The sequence below is a fragment of the Thamnophis sirtalis genome, unplaced genomic scaffold (assembly GCF_051295495.1).
Source record: "Thamnophis sirtalis isolate CommonGarterSnake01/CBP01778 unplaced genomic scaffold, rThaSir2_p1.2 scaffold_11, whole genome shotgun sequence".
NCBI classification, from domain to species: domain Eukaryota; kingdom Metazoa; phylum Chordata; class Lepidosauria; order Squamata; family Natricidae; genus Thamnophis; species Thamnophis sirtalis.
The window spans coordinates 47155152-47175304 of NW_028261391.1; the positions used below are offsets into that span (position 1 = coordinate 47155152).

Genomic DNA, 20153 nt, shown 5'->3' on the forward strand with positions numbered 1-20153 from the left:
ATCAAGACCCATATGTCTCAGTTTTACATTGTAAAATATTTTTTATTTTTAATAACACATGTAAAAAAAATCACTTTTTTCTTAAATTCAAGGAGTAGAAATCTGGAAGAAATTTAAAGTATGTAAGAGGGGAGTGTACCATTCTGTTGGGTAAACTGTAAAATACAAGGACAATCTTAAATAGTAATTTTATGTTGTTCCCTTTATTTTTTTGATGTATGGTCATCTCCCTTTATAAGAGGCAACTATCACTATCTTATAACAAATTGATCCACAAAAAACTGGGATGTCATAGACTCAAAAAATAACAATTTAATGTGGCTATATAAATGAGAGCAGATACAATCTATGTGTGTGATTAGGGAATTAAAAGATGAAGTAAGTTTTGTTACTCCTCTGAATTAGAATTGATCATGGATTCAGGTTTCTTAAAGAGGTCCTGATAAACTAAAAATGTCAGGATGGAAAATGAATACCTAAATAATGAATCAATGGCATGTGGTTTTCTTTTGTCTTTGATTTGCTGTTAAATTTTCCAGGGTTTCTAACTCATCACTAGATACTCACCACTTTATTTAAATGGAACTGGATGAGTCATTTGGCTTGATTTATGTTAGGGAACATAAGAAGAAAAATCCTATATCAGCATAATATTAGAACTGATCCTCTCGGGTCTTTGACTCCTTTTTAGTTTTTTGAATCAGTGACATAGATCCTTCTTTCATATCAGTGGGTTAATGACAGACAGGAGATGCTTCATTTTTCAAGACAGCATCTCTTCTAAATTCATTTATCTGAATGGTTGTGATTGATTGCAAAAGCCGAGCATTAGAAATTGTGGCTAATATTTTATTTTAATTTAAAATATTTTTATTCTGCCCAGCCTAAACTCATATCATTGACACATACACTAAACTTCCAATGATTGCACTAAAATAGAAAATGAATTCCAATATGTGACATCAAAAAAATAAAGGATAGTAACACATCTGGTCTCTTTTTGCTCTATGAGAAACTTTTGCATTGGTTCTAGAAAAAATGAGACAAAAGGTATTTAGGACATTATATTACTGAACAGTTTGTGGCAATATTAAGTTTGATTCTACTTACTATTATGATATATAAGGACATGTCAAATACTGATCTATATAAAATGCTTTTCATTCCATTCTATGGGCCATTAAAAAAAAAGATCTTTAATACTAGACACTAGATTTCCTAAACACTGCAAAATTCTTCACTGAACCTCTTATTCAAAATTAGTGAATAAGCCTTGGAATTGTTGTAATGGTTTGCTAGATCTGAACAAAAGATTTACCCAGTTTTGAAATCTATGTTCATCTAGAAACATTGGAATATTTATATTGCACTTTAGCTGCACTCAAAATCAAAGATAATTGTACTTGTACAATGGCAATCCAGTGTGATTGCCATTGGTATCTATAAATATTCCTGTTAGTGATTATTCAACAGAAGGCATAGCAAATACGGTATTACTTTGTATCTACATAAAATACATATTAAATTTGCTCCTTTGTTCATTTAAGGGACAGGGAATTTTCATCATGCCTGTCTTCAGATATTTACATCCTATCCCTCCTCAGTGCCAAACCCAAAAGCAAACATGTAGAGGTTTAGATGCCAGCACTGGAAGAAACAGAAAGGATTTAACTTGTTCCTGAAAAAAATAAATAGGCTCATTGCACTTGGTTTTGCTTGTACAAGGATGGTCAGTAGAACAGCCTTCAGGAGGCAATAATATCTCTGGACATGGAGAAACCAGCCTTTTGGACATATTAAGGGGAAATATTTAATACTGCATATATTAACTGCAGCTAGAATCGTTTTTTGCTCAAAATTGGAAATGCAAGAACACTCCCTCTGAGCAAATGATAATAAGAAAAGTACTTGAATGTGTATAGATGGATAGGTTAACCATGGAGTTAAAGGAGAGAGAAGAATTAGAATTCCATAAAATCTGGAATATATGGTACATTTGGTTGGAAGACAGACGTAAAGCTAATACATAAAGAATATGTAAGATATTAAAAAGAAAGAAATGTATGCCTGTAAATATTGATATAATTTAATTGTATATATAATTCATAGCATAGTAATGTACATAGTTAGTAACTATGTTAATGTGAGCAACATTGATATGGAAACGCTGTAATGATTGGAACTATATGTTGCTTTTTAACATTGAAATATATTTAATAAAGTTTTTAAAATTAAAAAAAAAGAAAAAAGAACAGCCTTCAACCAAAGCTCCTCTGTTTTCTTGTGCTCCGCTTGGAGAGTCCAAGCATGGGTTAATACAGCCAATCTGCCCAGGACTGCATTGAAACTTTTAGCCATGCCTCTGGTGCTGACCAGTCTCCAGTTTTTTTCAATTCAGTCAGGCCAGTGGACGCACTTCAAGTTTCTCTTCTTGCAGATAGCTTGGACTCTCCTTTTCCTTTTATTTCCTTTTATTTTATTTCCTTTTCCCCCTTTGTTTCCTCAGTGAGCACCTTTTTTCCCCATTTTTTTGTTTGTGTGTTTCCCTCGCTTTCACCTTCCTCAGCCTCCACGGTATCCTGGGTTCGCCTGGGTGCCACAAGGTTGCAGGCAGCTGCCGGTGGAGGCATGTGGGTGGGAGTCCCGCTGCGATCAGACTCCTAGTTGAGGCTAGTTTGCTGCTGCTGTTGTCCGCACTCGCCCAGGGGAGCTGGCGGCTGGCACGGAGCCTTGGGATCGTCAATTGTAAATTCCGGTGGCCATTTTGAGAAGGGCAGAGTCATGGCCACCATTTTGTTTGCCCGTGATTTTCCTGTCCAGCAATCTGGCGGGTCTGCTCCTCTTGTTCTTCCTCCTATCCCAGGAGAGCGGCAGCGGAGTTTCTCTTGGCCCCCTTGAGTTGTCATCCTGGTGTCTGACCTGCGTGGGTGCTGGGAGCCATTGTGGCTTGCCCCAGGGAGTCTCTGTTGTGCTACATCTATGCAAGCCTCCCTGCTGCCCTCAGTGCCTCTTCTTCAGAGTGCTACAGCCTGCATCTACACACCCCTGGAGGTGGTGAGTGGTGGATTCCCTGCCTCTGGTAACCTCTTCCCATCAGAGCAGCAATGGTAGACAGGGTCCCTGAGGATCCACAACCAGACCCTGCCACCAGCAGGGACTTCTCCAGACAGGCTGGCAAAGCAGCCAGGGAGGCCATCGGGGGGAAAATCCTATTCCAGGCAGGGTAAGCGGCAGGGCTCAGGCCTAGACAGGGACACCATTCGCCGTCAGAAGGCCTTAGAAAAACAGTTTGATAAGGCTCAAGAGCAGGCCCAGGCCTTCAGGCAAGCGTCCCCTAGGGAGCCATCACCGAAGCCCAACACAGCCAAGGGCATTCTACCTCAGATAGTGAGAATGAGGGGCAGGAGTTTTCCCTTACTGCTTCCCTGGCCATGGCAGGGTCTCCAAGGCCCTCATTGACCAACCACGCTGATCCCTTTGCTTGTCCATCGGAGCCAGAGGAGGAGTTAGTCCCTGTGGGTCCGCTAGCGCCCCAGCAGCCAGCCACCCTACCCTCCACTAGGACCCGCCCTGCTGGGGATCGGGGCCCCGATCTACCAGTGGAAATGCAGGAGGTCATCGCTAGGACTATCTCCCAAGAGATAGAAGCAGGCATGCTGCAGCAGGCCAAACACCCACGCAGGTCCTGTCCTACCCCGGCCCAGAATTCATCCCAGGAGGCTCCTCAGGCCATTCTCCCTTCTTCTCCCAATTCCTCACTGGCCAGTGAGAATTCGGCTTGGGAGGGGGTTATCCCTGACAAGCTCGTCTTTACTGGATTATTTAAGCATGCCCATCTCAAGACTATATTGAGTAAGGCTAAAGCCTCGACCCACTTGGGATATTCCCCTCCAGCTCAAACAGCTCCTAATCCCGCGGACCTCAGTGACGGTCTCTTTGAGGAACCAGTTCAGGCACAGGAGATTGTGCCTATTCCAAAATTGTTCCTCAGTGTGGTACAGAAGCAACAGGTGCAACCAGGCACCCTCGCCACCCCCAGTGGTAGTGACAGGAAATTATACATGGTAGATGCGGGTCTGGAGGATTTGCTGAAACTGCCTCCCGTGGAAGCGCTGGGGGAAGCGCTCACTTCCTCCTCAGTGCTTCTCCCAGACCTCCTGGAGGGGCTCAAAGCAGATGACAAGAGAGGAGAGAAGGCCTGCCACAAGATTCATCAGGCGTCCGCTTCTGTGTCCTTCCTCTCCAGGGCCTCCCTCCTCTGGTTGAGGCAGCTACTCACCAAACTCTCGGCCGGGGATTCCAAATTGAGGCCGGATGTCAATAAGATTATTGTGGCAACAGAGTACACAGCAGACGCAACCCGGAACGCCTCCAAGTTTGCATCTAGGGCCCTGGCTTCCAACGTCACCACCCATCGCCTTTTACGTCTTAGGCACTGGAACGTAGACATGAGGTCCAAATGGAAGCTTGCTTCTGCCCCATTTAAAGAGGGCAAACTGTTTGGGGAGGCCCTAGATCCTGTCCTCATTGAAAATAAGGACAAGAAGAAGGTCATGCCTTCGGACAGTAAAAAATCTGACCATAAGGGTTCCAATTTCTATAGGAGAAAGTCCTTTAAGGCCATACAACCTTCCTCTAGTTCCAATTCCTTTCAATGCCCCTACCCCCAGGGTTGCGTCCCTACCTGAACCGGGAGGCCCTCACAACAGTCACTCGTGCCCTTGTGACCTCTAGGCTGGAATACTGCAATGTGCTCTACATGGGGCTGCCCTTGAAGAGCATTCGGCGACTTCAGCTAGTCCAGAATGCAGCCGCGTGAGCGATTGTGGGTGCACCTCGCTTCACCCACGTTACACCTATTCTCCGCGAGCTGCACTGGCTGCCTGTCAATCTCTGGGTGCGCTTCAAGGTGCTACTTATCACCTATAAAGCCCTTCATGGTAGTGGGCCTGGGTATTTGAGAGACCGCCTACTGCCAATTACCTCCACTAGACCGATACGATCGCATCGATTAGGCCTCCTCCGAATTCCATCTACTAGCCAGTGCAAACTGGCAACTACCCGGAGGAGAGCCTTCTTGGTGGCTGCTCCGACCCTCTGGAACGAACTCCCCGTGGAGATTCGGACCCTCACCACCCTTCAATCCTTCCGCGCCGCTTTAAAGATCTGGCTGTCCCGGCTGGCCTGGGGTTAAGATTTCAACCCCACCCGAATTGTGTGACTGTTGTGCTCTCTTTTAATATGTTGTATTGTTTCCATATTGGAATACTGTTTGTCTTTCCCCCCCTCCCTTTTTGAATTGTGAGCCGCCCTGAGTCCCCCCAGGGAAAAGGGCGGCATACAAATAAAGGAAATTCAAATTCAAATTCAAATTCACTGACAGGTCCCAGGATCATCAGCCCTTTTGTGACCGGGGATGCCAGCAGAACTTCTCCAAACGCCCCTTTCGTGGGGGATCTGGCTCCAGACCCTTCAGGTGATACAAGTGACCATCAGCGGATGGCTCCCATCGGGAGGCATCTTCAACTGTTCCACGCCCAATGGGAGCAAATCACATCAGATCAGTGGGTCCTGCAAATGATCCGCGTAGGTCTCACCTTAGAGTTCCTATCCCCTCCTCCTCGCCACTTCATTCAGTGCCCAACCCCCTCTTGTCCAGTCAAGAAGGCTCTCATGGAACAGGAGATTCTTCATTTCAGGGACATCAGGGACATAGAACCGGTTCCACCAGGTCAGGAAAGGAGAGGGTTCTATTCCATACTTTTCCTTATCCCAAAGAATTCCGGGAGGTGGAGAGGGGATACTAGATTTTAAAAAGCTGAACCACCACATAGCTTACAGGAGGTTCAAGATGCAATCCCTCCAATCGATCTTGGGCTGCATCAGGCTGGGAGATCTACTAACATCCATAGATCTCATAGAGGCATATCTCCACGTCCCCATTCGCAAAGCTCACCGCAGATTCCTGAGGTTCTTTTATTCAGGCCATCACTACCAGTACAGGGCTTTGCCGTTCGGCTTGTCATCGCCCCCCCCCCCGACTTTCACCAAAATACTTGCATGGTGGCAGCCTTCCTCAGATCTCGTCCAGTGCAGCTACAATGTTACCTGGACGACATCTTTATCCAGTCGTCGTCCCACCAACAAGCGACACAAGACCTTCAGTACACAATGAGAATCCTTCAGGATCATGGGTTCTCGGTCAACAGAGAAAAATGTCACGTAGAGCCGACCACCAGGTTGCAGCATCTCGCCGCCATCATCGACACCGTGAGCTGTCAGGTCTTCCTGTCACTGGAGCAGATGGCAAGCATCAGGGACTGGGTTCTGCAGGTGCAACAGTCTTCTCAAGCCATGGTTGTGCAGTTGTCCCAGCTCTTAGGCAAAATGATATCTTGCCTGTCTATCGTGCCTTGGGCGCGGCTCCATTCTCGACGGCTCCAGCAACATCTCTTGCCTTACAAAAGGGCCAACGAGAGCAACTCTCCGGCGTTGATTCCGGTCTCACCGCGGGAACGCCGATCCTTCAGGTGGTGGCTGTCCCCCACTCTGGCAAAGGGCACCTTCTTCAAGGAGTCAGACTGTCTCACCATCACGACAGACGCCAGCCTCTTCGGCTGGGGAGCTTATCTCCACAACCAAATAGCGCAAGGCAGATGGTCGACAGCTAAAGCATCGCACAGCATCAATTGGCTGGAGTTGAGAGTGATGAGACTTGCCCTTCTTTACTTCCACAGCAGCATCCAGGGACATCATGTGATTATTCTTACAGACAATGTGGCGACCAAGGCCAGGGGGCACACGCTCCAGTTCCTTGATGGTGGAGGCTGAATGCCTGAGAAGGTGGGCAGAAAGGCACCTGTGCTCGATCTAAGTGGAGCACATCTCCAGGGTAAACAACATCCAAGCGGATTGGCTGAGCAGGGCCACAGTCAACCACTCGGAGTGGCACCTGCATCCAGACCTGTTTCACCAACTGTCTCAGGTTCAGCCGGCCGCTAGTCGACCTATTTGCTACCCCGGAGAACACATACCTTCCCAGGTTCTTTGCCAGGTTTCAAACCTCACAAGCCAAAGGGGTCCGCGCTCTTCACTGTCCGTGGCCATCGGGGCTACCGTATGCGTTTCTGCTGTTGCCTCTTCTCCCCAGGGTGATTCGGAAGATCCTGTCGGAGGAAGCGGAGGTCCTACTAGTGGCTCCTTTCTGGCCCAGAAGAACCTGGTTTGTCGATTTGATGAGTCTCTCCATCAGCCCTCCTTGGCGGATTCTCCAACACAAGGTCTCTCTCAGTCAGGGGGCGCTTCAACATCCAGAGCCCCAGTGGTTACAACTAGACGTTGGGCACTTGAAAGGGACCTCCTGAGTAGGGGCAGACTTTCCACCAAGGTGATTCACACCATTAAGGTGTCCAGACAACCTTCCATGACCAGGATATACGATGCCACCTGGAGGTCTTTCGACAACTGGTGCACAGCACACGGCATGGAGGTGACATCCGCTACGGTTCCACAAATATGCTGTCACCTGAGATTTTCTTCCCCAAAAGTCAGAAATGTGAATACTTTGTATTATATCAAAATATTTTGCTGTCTCCTTTATCTCCAGTTCCTGGAGATTTTGTTATCAATTACTAACATAGCTTGAGTAGGAAACACAACTATTTTGCATAACGTTTTGAAGAAACAGATTATTTTAAAGTTAAATATTTAAATAGCTTTTCCAAATGTGTTGTTCATCAGTGGTGTTAGAATACAAGTTACATCATCTCCACTTAGCCTGGACAGCTGTTCAGAAAGGCTGACTATGGAGATTTATTTTAGGAGATTTATCCTATATTTCTTATCCCTAGAAAAGAATGAATCTTCTAGTATTCTGTTACATCTTAAATGGATTGTCTAAATTATTTATAAATTATATAGATATTTATAATTATCTTTGATTTTGATTATCTGCAGTTTATATAAATTGAAATAGTTAGAATTAAATAACATACCAACTATTTTAATTACACGATAGCCCTGGTTTGTATTATTTTGAAATGCAAATGTTTCCATTTAAGTTTTATCACCAGCATTTGAGAATGGGCAGCGTACAAATAAGATAACTAAATAATCTATTACTGCTTAAAACTCCCTAGTAGTACAAAGATAATGATTTCCTATGCAGAACTCAGCTTGAATGGTGTCAGTTGTCAGGCCTGCATTTATATTCCTTTTAGAATTTTGGCCTGCCACACTTTCTCTAATTATATTATGCTGTTTCTTTAAGTATAGTCAATGGGAGGGGGGATTAGAAGGAGTAGGATTTTGGAATGTATTGTCATCCTTTGTCTCTACACTTTCACACCTGACCGGAAGAAGCTGAGCATGGACGCCAGTGTGGAAGAAGGAGATTGCACCATGTGATGGATTGTGGGTGTGGGGATAAGATCATGAACTTTTAACTGGGTGGGATTCTGATGTAACTTCCAGAGTTGGAATCCCCACCGCACTATGCCAACATGCCTGCTTTATTAAATTGGAACTTTAAGCATAGTTTTGCCTTCGACTCTGATTTAATTCTACATGGCATTTGGAATGCTGATATCAGTTAAATTTCATTAGTTGGAGGAGGTAGCCAGAAAAGAGAGAATGAAATGAAATACATAGATATTTATTTATTTTGAATAATTAATTTTTAATCAATTTAGTATAGTCAAAAGAGTCCATGATAAATCTATACTATGGAAGCTTAGGGGATCTAGCTCTTCTTGAAGAGGTGGCATCTCCAGGGCACCAAGTTCTCAATTCTCAGGAGGCAGAACGGGTTGCAAATTCTGTAGATAAATCAATATTTATGTATTTATAAAAATTATATGACCACCCAAAGCCGTCTTAACAGCATTATGGGCCCTAGGCAAAGCAGTGCATTGTGGTTTGCACAACAACTACTCACAGGAATAAAAATGTAAATGGTCGATAAAATTAAATGTATATTTGCATGTTAGCATTAATAAAAAATGTAGTAAAATGTAAATATGTTGCTATATTTTATATGATACAAGGTACATTGAAGGGTTAACATACACAGATTAATATGGAGTCCACGAGCAAGTGCCCATCAGGCCCATGCGTTAAGACAGCCCTGTGACCACCCAGCTCACTCATGGTCACTCTGGGTAGCTTACAGAAATAAAAACCCAAATACAAAACACAGTAACTACCCCACTCTCTCCCTTGCTCCCAATAACAGTCAAACTCTTTCACAAGATTTTCCCAGCCAGATGTCACATATATAGCAGACCACAATGAATGAATATGATACTTACACTACACATCCACATGCTTGTTGCAGGCAAATATAAAATGTGAAGGTCATTTCTCAATAGATGTCCAGAGCTATGTTACTTATGAGTCACATCCTTGTACAGATTCAGTATGTCAAAATGTATTATTTTAAGCAGTAATAGATTATTAAGTTATCTTACTTGTATGCTATCCATTCCCAAATGCTGGTGATGAAACTTGAATGGAAAAATTTGCATTTCAAAATAATACAAGCCAGGGCTATCATGTAATTAATTATTACACGACAAATTTTGGGATGCGGCATTGGTTTTTTTCATGTATGGCATCAGCATATTTATTTGAGCTATGTATCTGTCTGTGTTTCTAAACTTTTTCTAGCTTAATATTTATTGCCAGCTAGGTGAGATACCATTCTATCTAGTGAGTAATGACAATAGGTTGATGAGAATACTTCCCCAGTGTAATGTAAGGATTTAATGCTGGGCTTGAACTAGGATAACTTGAATCTGCTGTGACAAGAATCTGCCAGGGTTGGCCTTGGGCATGTCAGTGTCTTTCAGCCTCGTCATCTTCCTAACAATGAAAAAATAAAACAACTTCATTTCCATGGAAGTAGGGCAGAGAAGTAACCTGCAGTTACCTGGGTGATAAGTGGTCAAAGGTAGACAGTTCATACAACAGTTGAAATTACCTTAGTCATATAAAAATAAGTTTCATATCTGGGTAATATTATCTGAAATCAAACTGCATTCTATTTGTATGTAGAAGCTGCTTATTGAAGCAAAAGGAAGAAATTCTACAGGACTGGTTTATCTGGCTCTTCATTATCACAGAAAACTCATTTGTTTGAAATTACAGTAATGTTCTTTGTAACATTCAACAAGGAAGCTTAGTTATCTGAAGACCTGTTTGCCTAAAGTGTTTTTATAAGTCCAATGTCTTCTGTGGGGAATCTTTTTCTTTCTTTGCCTCTTTTCCTTCTACCCACCCAAATGACCCAGGGAAACAGCTTTTTAAGTAGAAATGGCCTTATCTGCTTAGTGCATAATAAGTAGGCAAAGTAGTATCAATAATTTTTAGGTGATGTAAAATGCTATCAGTTATTTATGTTTATATTAAACTTTCCTAAAACGTGCTATAGTTTAAAGTAAAAACTCTCTTGTTTAAAACAATAGTTTATAGCATTTCAGAAATAATTTCCTCAGAATTGGAAGAACTTTGAAGGTGAAAAATAAGATCATAATAATAGCAAGAATAAAATAAATACAAAGGAAATTATCTAAGGATGGTTTTGCATAGTTAGGTATTTATTATGTTTAATTTCTTGTTATCATAGCTGTATTATTTTTAGTCTCTAATATGTATAGAACAGCTAGACTGCACTTCAACCTGAAAAAATGATTTTGGGTGGAAATTCTGTTTTTAATCTCTTAAAGTTTAAGAAACAAAGATACAGTTTGGTAAGATGGCTCATAGCAAAGATTTGAACAACTAAGGTTGTAAAAGTCCATCTAAGAACAAGAAGCATCCCAATATAATATTTCCCGATTAGCAAAATATTCATGTAGTTGGTATGTGTGTGAGAGAGCGAGAGGGAGGGTGGGTTTTCTCTCACTTCTGGCAGATACCTGTTGCTTACAAAATAAAAAATAAATGATTTGAATAAAGTCTTATGTAACATAATGGATTTACCTTTTTTGAGGCACATGTCTTTAGTCTTTAATAACTTCTGCATGGCGTTCAAGAATTTGAAAAAAAATCGGGAGTTCAAGAGAAGCCGCATTCACCCACTGTTTGTGTGGCCCCAACCTTGCTCCTTTTTCAAAAAGCCTAGATTTTTTATCAAGCGGGGGGGGGGGGTAAGGTGATTTGCAGGCCAACATTTTGATCTATGTTTTTGATGATATGTTGTTTTCTCAAGGTGGTCCTTAGCAGTCCTACTGTTCTTAATTGTTTTCACTTCATTATTTCTCTCTTTTTTGTTCTTTTGAAAATTCTAATTATTTATATTTTGTGAGTCACCTAGAGTTGCAACTGCAATTGAAATGGCCTATAAGTTGATTAATTAAACAAATAAGAGTCACATTTGTAATATGTACCGTTCTAGTTCATAGTATATTACCATAGAAGTAGGGATGGTGAGTGGAAGAACAAATTGTTTACCTTTTTTTTCTTTTTCTAATTTACTGAACACTCTTCAGATTACTGAAATACAAATCTAGGCTTGCCACTGTCATTCTGTTACTTTTTACAGAAAGAACAGTGGAATGCAATGAGCATTTCCAACATTCATTGTAATTATTATATACCTTTTCAGTTTTTTCCTCTCTCCCTTACAGCATCTTAACAGCCTTTCTTCTGCTTGTTCCTTCTCTTGCAGAAGATGCTGGTGAAGCAACAGGACCGTCTGGAAGAGCGTGAACAAGACATTGAGGAGCAGCTGTACAAGTTGGAATCTGACAAGCGCCTGGTTGAAGTAATTCTAATTTACTTAAAGCTACAACCAAAAAGAATTCTATTCACCTTACGAAAAAATGTTCTTGATAGGGGAATTTCCAGTGAAGGTTTAATCTTTGGAATCCCTACAAAATAAATGGCATAGTCATATATTATTGTTCCTCCATGCATGGAACAATTAGAGAATCCCCACCAAAGTATCATTCACTACAGCTCTCTAATGTTAATTATATCATTTCAATATGTCTTATGATATACATGAACATTGGGAACCACTAATCTACAGGTATTTTTCATACCTTAGACCAGGAGTGTCAAACTCACAGCCTGCAGGCCGGATGGTTAATGCGCTGGCCATGCCCACCCTGGTTTAACAAAGGGGGAAAATGTTGCAATACGTCACGTGACAACAACGTGTCGTCGCAAGTTTGACACCCCTGCCGTAGACACTTTTTCTTAAGCCCCTGTCTTCCAGTGCAGCTTCCTCTCCCAGGGCATGAATAATCTACTGAATATGAGATATAAAATTATTTTGCTTCAGCCTCATATTTCAGCTGATCGTTAGATGGGGAAATTGTCTTTCTAGCATATTTGCCTGGCGTAGTAGAGGAGGTGGGGCTAAGGGGATGCATTGATGTACCACAATGTGTCTGTGAAAAACCTCTATTCACTGCTGGAATGCAGTCTTTGCCATTTTGATCTAGGATTAATTTGGCCTGATCTTGATCAAGGAGAAAAGCAAAAAATATTTTCTTGTAGATGATGCTTCACAGCTGCTATGTGTGATTTGCTAAGATGCACACCCTCACCACTCTGTTGAATTCACATCTTGAAGTAACTTTATTCTTTGAATGTTTATATAGGACAATAGAGCAAAGCAAATGAACCTGGGTAAAAAATGAGAGTGAAAATTGCCTAGAATAAATTTTCTGAATCCAGCATTACCACCACTATCCGTTATGAGTGATGTAGTAAGTAAATAAGAGAGGACATTGACTCTGGGCATTCTTCTTTCTCTGTACCATAGGAGAAGGTAAGCCAGCTGAAGGATGAGGTGCGCCTACAGTATGAGAAGATGCATCAGATACTTGATGAGGACCTGCGCAAAACAATGGAGATCCTTGACAAGGCCCAAGCCAAATTCTGCAATGAGAATGCTGCCCAGGTGCTGCATTTGAGTGAACGCATGCAGGAGGCCAAGAAACTGCTAAGCTCTGTTCAGGTCATGTATGACAAGACAGAAGACATCAACTTCATGAAGGTGAAAAGTGGAATGTGTTTGGAGAAGGAGAGGTCTGGGCTGAGCATTTACAATAAAAGAAGGGTTCAGAGCTTTTAAACAGCCGCTTCAAACCAGTACTGGGTGCATTAAGCTCACAAGTTGTAATTTCATTTCTAATCTTTATCTCCCATCCTAGCAATAGGAATTTCTTCTTTCTCCCCTTTCTTCATTATAGCCTTTTCAGCTTGCATATGCCATCTCCCATCTCTTTGCCTTTGTTTTTCTCAAGTTACCTTGATGAATCCTCCCATATTTACCTGGCAAAATGATATTATTTTAGATTTGATTAACTTTCTGTGGTCAGTTTTCCTTATTTGTTTGATTGTTTATGGCTTCTCTCTCTTTAATAATTCTTAAGCTTCTGCAGCAACACACAAAAATATTGTGCAGAGAATGAAAGAATATATGTTCCTATAGAAAAGAGTATTCAATTATTATTCTATTTCTCTGTTTGATATAGAAATGCTGTCTGTTTCTGCATGTTTAAATGCTACTTTGTCCACAAAGGATGAGAATGTCTGAAAAAGGTTTATAGAAGTAATAAGAGAAGTAGAACAAACTTTGATATAAAAATTCTAGGGTATAATAGGAGAGGTTTTTACTCTTAGTTCTCATGGATGGATTTAAACATATTCCAAACTAATGCTAAGACCCATACAATTTCTGCATATGGATTAGCAGTGTCAAAATTAACAGTGGGAATTAAAGTTATTAAGTAAGAGTTGAAAATTAGCCCATGCAGAACATTATTTTATCTTTCATTTTACCATATAGTATACCATGGAGACATCCAAATATATGGTTAATCTTACCACTTGGCAGGGAGATAGAATTGATCAAAAGGACTTAATGGTGATAAATGTTAAACTTGGATAATTTGGTAGCATAATATTTTTTAAAGTTCTTTCTTCCTTATCTATATGTTCTAGTTTTAAGTAGAGCTTAAATTGGACAAGTGCTAAATTATTTTATATATGATATTCTCAGCCCAAATTATGTTGGATATATAGCAGCAAAGATATAACGATTTTTGATGATTTTTAATGGGTCATCTTCTCTTGACCTAATCTACTTCATAGTATTATTTGGTAAAACGTTCTCCTAAGTTACAGTATCCCAAGCTGCCTAAAAGAACTAGTGACCAAGGATACATGAATATCAGCAATATTACCCGTGCCCTTGAATGCATACAGCACAACAATATTGTTGAACCTTTGGTTGCTCTGAGCCCATTTATGGCCCCGCAGTTTCTCCTTCCTAAATGGATGATTGAAATTTTACTCGGTTACAAGAGCAATGGGTACATTGTGGAAGCCCATTAAGGGCCAGATTAAGGATAGATATTCCTGGAGAAAATCTGTGCGGTCACCAAGAGTTAACTTGATGGCACAAAATGAATATTTATCCTCGTCTAAACCCTAAAATTCACACAAAATTCAATCCTGCCTATTCTAAGGATATTACAGTGTCAGCTATCACACTTCATGCAGCTCTTAGACAGGAGAGAAAGTTCCAGTTCAGCCCCTGGACAGAGATGGATTTAGATAGATATTTCAAATAACATTCGTTTAAACAGGTTTGGGGATTCTGTTGACTGTTTTTGAAAATAGTTGCATATCTGGTGTCCAACACATGTGTTGGACTAGAAGTCCTAGTTGCAGCAAATTCTGGGAGTTTTAGCACCATGTCTCAAAGGATGTCAAGTTGAGGAAAGTTGCCTTAAGGATTAAGGCAAAGATAACAATATTATTACCCACCATAAAAGAAATTGTAGTTGAAATAAAATAAAACTATTATATTTTGGTCAAGTGGCCCAAGGACAGAATCCAATCAACTCTTTTAGGCTTATGTATTTGGATTTGAGATTCAAATCCAAATTGGGTTGGAGATGCCTAGTCAACTCTCCTATTGGTTTTCTAAATGTAGCCTTCTTAGGTCATACTGCAGATGAATGAGTAAAAAGATTACTTCAGACCTTACTTCAAATAAGGTTCTACTCAGCATTCTTATCTAAAAATCTTTTCATGTACACCAAATGGCCTAATACCCAGTTTAGGAAATTTCTTTGCCTCATGAATATTAATGGCTCTATTAAAAAGAAGCTTCCTTGTAAATCTCAATAATTGATTGGCAAGGTATTTATATTCTACTAGAATATCTCATTAAGTGGGTTTATACAAAATATTACGCATAATTGTGCTTCAGCAAGAGTCCCAAACCAGACTACTAGAAGAATGGCAGAGTGAGGTAAAAAATAATAATGTGAGGTTCAGTAGATGCATGTTGGAATGTTGGAATGTTGAATGAAGTCAAGGACAGCAATAGTGGTAATCTTGTGCTCTAAAATCCTGGGGCTATCTTGCCATATACTAAGGTTAAAATGATAAAAATTAGACTTGTTATAGAGCAATAGATAAGATTGGGTTTTCACCTAACTCAAAATATTTGCTTAGTAACTTCTGCTATTTGTTTCAGAGATAAGATTATTTGTAAGATTAATTAAATGTGTAAGATTAAGAAAGATCTCTTATTTTCATTATTGTAGTCCAGGAGATCATAGCAAATCTACCTAAAACCAAGAAACTTTGTGCAAACTACTAGTATTTTTTGCAATTAACATAAGATATTGTATACCACTGATTGAACTTGAATAGCTGATTCCATACTGATCCCATATATTTCAGTTAAAACAGAGAAATGAAGGGTTATGGTAGAAGCATAATGTAATACTGTAAACCGGGCCGGGGGGGGGGGGAGTAGTAATATAGTACTTCAAAATGCTTTACATATATTCTCATGAACTTTACAACAACTCTGAAAAGAAATCCAGATTATTTTTTATGAGAAGAAACATTTGCCATCTACCTTGACAGTATTCATAATGGTGGCCACTAGATTCCAGAGTTTCAGCCAGAAGCCATTCTTGTTAACTGAAAAACTTTGGAAAATGCTGAGAATGAATCTGATAATATGCAAAACACATGACTCTATGAGCTGTGAGTATCAGGTAGTTCGGTTATAGAGTACCTATAAGTTGTTGGAGATGAATTTAATAAATTTATATAATCAGTGAGAACACCCGAGATATCTGCAGAATTGGGAAAACTGTAGTTTATGTGCCATCAGAGATTTATGATTGACAACTACTAATTGTACTTCTTTATTCTGTTCTAGAATACAAAGTCGGTGAAGATCTTGATGGATAGGTAAGAAATCTATTGGCGGCAATTTGGGATTCATAATAGAGGGTGGGTTTGAAATGCAGGAAATCCAGATAACCATCTGAGTGGCTGTAAAGATAACATTAACAAAGCTGATTTCTTTCCTCAGCTGCCATTATTATAACCATGGGTTATTGTTGCACTGTAATGGAACTCTCTGCTGTGTAGTTTACTCAGAGAGAGATTTCAAGAATATGACAACTATATTTCTCAAACATGAGAAAAACAAGTTTGGCTTCTGCATTGATGGAACTATGGTTTGGGGGGATTTCTGCTTTAGTTTCTGCTACACACTTGTGTTACTTGTATCCACTCAAATCAGAGAAGAAAAAGATACTTTGAATTATGCAAAATTCTGTATCTGCAAAACCAGAGAATCTCCATAACTGTTCTCTGTTAGTAGTGACAGAAACATGTAAGAAAAAATATTAGTTTAAATGAGGTTTGGTGGTTGAGAACACTGTTTTCTTAAAAAGACATGGGGAATCTTAAATTTACAGATTTTTTTTGCAAGAAGAAAGGAGGATATGTGGAGGAAAGAAAGTTCTTGGGGAGAACAAGTTTTCCAGAATCCACTGGGAGAGAAATTTTTGAACAATTGAGGCTTCCCTGAAATTAGCAGAAGGATGGAGCCGCAAGAAAGAATCAGATAGCCTAATAAGAGGCACTGTGGATATTTTTACAGCTGGCTTTCATTTTAAAAAATACGTTGTAATAGATTGTAATGCTCATTTTAAGGACTCAGAACTGTACGGGAGGCACTCTGCCCCCTCCTAAGATTGGCCACCTCAATTCCAAGCTCTTCCTGAATGAGATTGCCAAGAAGGAAAAACAGTTGCGGAAGCTCTTGGAAGGTGAGTGATACTACCTATTTCATCATTTGTATACTCACTACTGAATTTCCATTTGCATGAATCGGGAACAGAGTATCTTTTTAAAACAATTCTTTTTGAAAATTGGAAACCACAGGAAACAGGGTAATGGGAATGTGACATATTGAATTGAGTTTTACATCTCTTCCCCTAGGAATAAGCAAGAGACTGCACAACATATTCACAGATTTGCTTCTGTACTTCAAGGAAATAATCCCAGGAGAAGAATCTGGGTTCTATAGAATAGGGATTTTAAATCAAAAGCTACAGGCAACCAGGTATCACATAAATAAACATAGAATAGCCCAAAGCACACATTCTGCTAGAGACGTTCCCTGAATATGGACTCTAGGACGAGACCAAAAGCTCAGAAGACTAGACCTCTGGTCCCAGTGACCAACCCAGACTGGATCCCAATCTTAAATCTGTACATGGTTTTCCAACTATTTATTTTTAGGGGAGAATAACATTTTATTTTTGTGTTATTTCTTTTAATTTGTCTTACATTCTTTACAGTGTGCTGCTTTTTTAATTGGCAATTTAATTTTAATTCAAAGGGGTTAGGGAGTTGTTGCATCGATGTGGCACAAAATGATATTCTTCCCACAATATTTTCACTGTATATTGTTAGTTCCAGATGTACTAAGATTAAGATATATTTTAGAAAAAAAAGGCATTCTGCATTTTTTTTTTACAGAGTGGTCTTAATAGTTCTGGAAAACTAGCTCTGATGTCTTGGCTATTTTCTACCTAACCTCTAGAATAGGAATAAAAAATCTGTTTCTTCCAAATGTTGTTAGACTCCCAGCTTTCACAATTTACCATTTTGATTGAAACTGGTAATCCAAAAGCATTGGAAGGCCATAGGATTTCTACTCTGTGCTACAGAGCATGGCCTTAATCTAGGAAAGACGTTAAAGAGACGTTAAATATTTTTTATTTAAGATATTCTTCCAATTACTGCTATACGACTGATTCCCCTGAGTAAATCTGTAGCAACCAATATGTTTTTATTATTATTTATCAGATACCAGGGGTGAAGAGTGGTAGATTATTATCCCAAACATTTGGAGCCTGCTATTTTCACCAGCTGTAATATGGCTGTGTTCAGTTGCACTTGGAATAGCTGTTAATGGGTTAAAAATTATGAGGCAAGGATGAAAAGAGGTTATAAATATATGGCCCCTTGGCTCTGGAATGTTGAGGACATTTCTGAATGGCATTTCTATATTCTTCAAAATGATAAATCATCAGGTTTTAAGATTTCAACATTGACACATTATGAATTTCAGTATTCTCATTAGATTTCAACTAATTATATTGATCAAAGATTTCTGCGTTACTGAATGAGAGCATGCTATGGCGATGGGAAAGGTTACCAATTCCTAATTTATAATATTTGTGAATAATTATAATTTTAATGTTTATACTCTCTGCTTATATGGGAATATTTGTATATCAGAAGAATACAATACATCTTGCCACAATTGCAGACTTCCTGATTATTTATGCACATTATTATTACATGCAGATGTAATAATAATATGGCCCTTTATTTCAACAAAGCAAAGAGTTGAGAACCGCATATGTGAATCTGATTGAAGTCAGTTGAAGGGGTGACATGGAAGTACAATTTGCAGCTTCTTTTATTCTATCTTTAATATATGGTCTTACTATTACTTCTACTATGTGTTTTATATTTTGTATTCTGTTGTAACCTAATAATGTTACTATCCCAAAGGTACTTTTTCAAGAGGCAACTGGACTCTTTTTTTTTTCTTTGAAGAGGTTTTGCTTCTCACCCAAAAGCTTCTTCAGCTCTTCCATTCTCCACCATCCAGTCAGAGCAGAAGAAGCTTTCTGGATGAGAAGTGAAACGTCTTCAAAGAAAAACTAAAAATCCCAATTGCCTCTTTAAAAAGCACCTTTGGGACAACCATGACCTGGATGACAGAGTATCTTCATAAAAATGTTACTATGCATTATGTGTCTGAGAGTTATTTTATGTTAGCTTAATGTTGTTCTGAAATTATAACCATGTTTAAAAGAAATAGCTTCTTTACTTACCAATTTTGCCCAATCCATTACTTATATAATAATAGAATTTCTACAAAGTTTAGGTAAGACCATATTTCCATTGAGGCCAAAGTTGGGGAGTTTTATGTACCCAAAGCTACCTTTTACCATTACTTGTAAATGATTCATGCTCAAATGATCATAGGCTACCAAGTCAACAGTTGGGCTAAGTGCAATGTAAGCTACTCATAAAGGACAATTTCCAGGCACTTGGGGCATTTTGAGGTTTTTCATAAAATGTTCGTTTCCATTTCTGCTTCCATTTTTATATACGCTGGATAATATTTGAAGAGTGCATCATGCATGAAAATGGCCAGCAACCTAATCTTCAGAAGATGAAAACGTACCAAGTGCCTTTTCACTGAGTTTCCTGGTCTTCAGTGAAGTGTTTCTTCCTGGAATAATATAAATAGTGTTTGCTTGTTAATGTATATATGTCCCAGATTACATATTTCTGGTAAAAGTGCACAGTATTTGTATTATAAATATATAGGGTTAGTATTTCCTATTTGACGTAATAGGACTTTTTTTAATCAGTCTCCAAATGGTACATGTTAGTTGAAATTGTTACCTTAAGTTAGTAAATAAGAAGCTGCCTCGGATCAGATTATTTATTTTCACCATATAATCAGTAATCACTTAATCTGATTGAGAAAAGGTAAATAATAAGCTAGAAGTGAAATAATGAGCAACAAGGAGGTTAATTAGTTGTAGAAAATACAAGAGTCAAATTTGGCTGATTTGTGAATGATTATTGGGTCAATGATAGGAAATTCCTCAAGGCTCCAAAATTGTCTATTGCAAGGATGAGACTGGATGATTGGACAAGCATTTCACATTTGACTGTTGTTGGGGAAATTATTATGAGAATGCACCCTAGCTCTTTCAGGATTGTAAACCCCCATTCTATTTTATCTTTATATAGGTGAAGAAATTAATATATTGGAAAGCTTAAAC

At 39.5% G+C, this 20153-nt stretch overlaps 1 protein-coding gene across 2 annotated transcripts in view; it reads left to right on the forward strand.

Moving 5' to 3' along the window:
- Window positions 1-20153, forward strand: part of TRIM8 (tripartite motif containing 8) — a 69629-nt gene that overhangs the window by 47693 nt on the left and 1783 nt on the right. For both annotated transcript variants that reach the window (XM_087725760.1, XM_014053449.2), the window contains exons 3-6: window positions 11669-11764; window positions 12773-13006; window positions 16202-16233; window positions 16987-17102. In XM_087725760.1, coding sequence (XP_087581886.1) covers window positions 11669-11764; window positions 12773-13006; window positions 16202-16233; window positions 16987-17102 — 478 coding nt within the window. The remainder of the gene's footprint in view (window positions 1-11668; window positions 11765-12772; window positions 13007-16201; window positions 16234-16986; window positions 17103-20153) is intronic.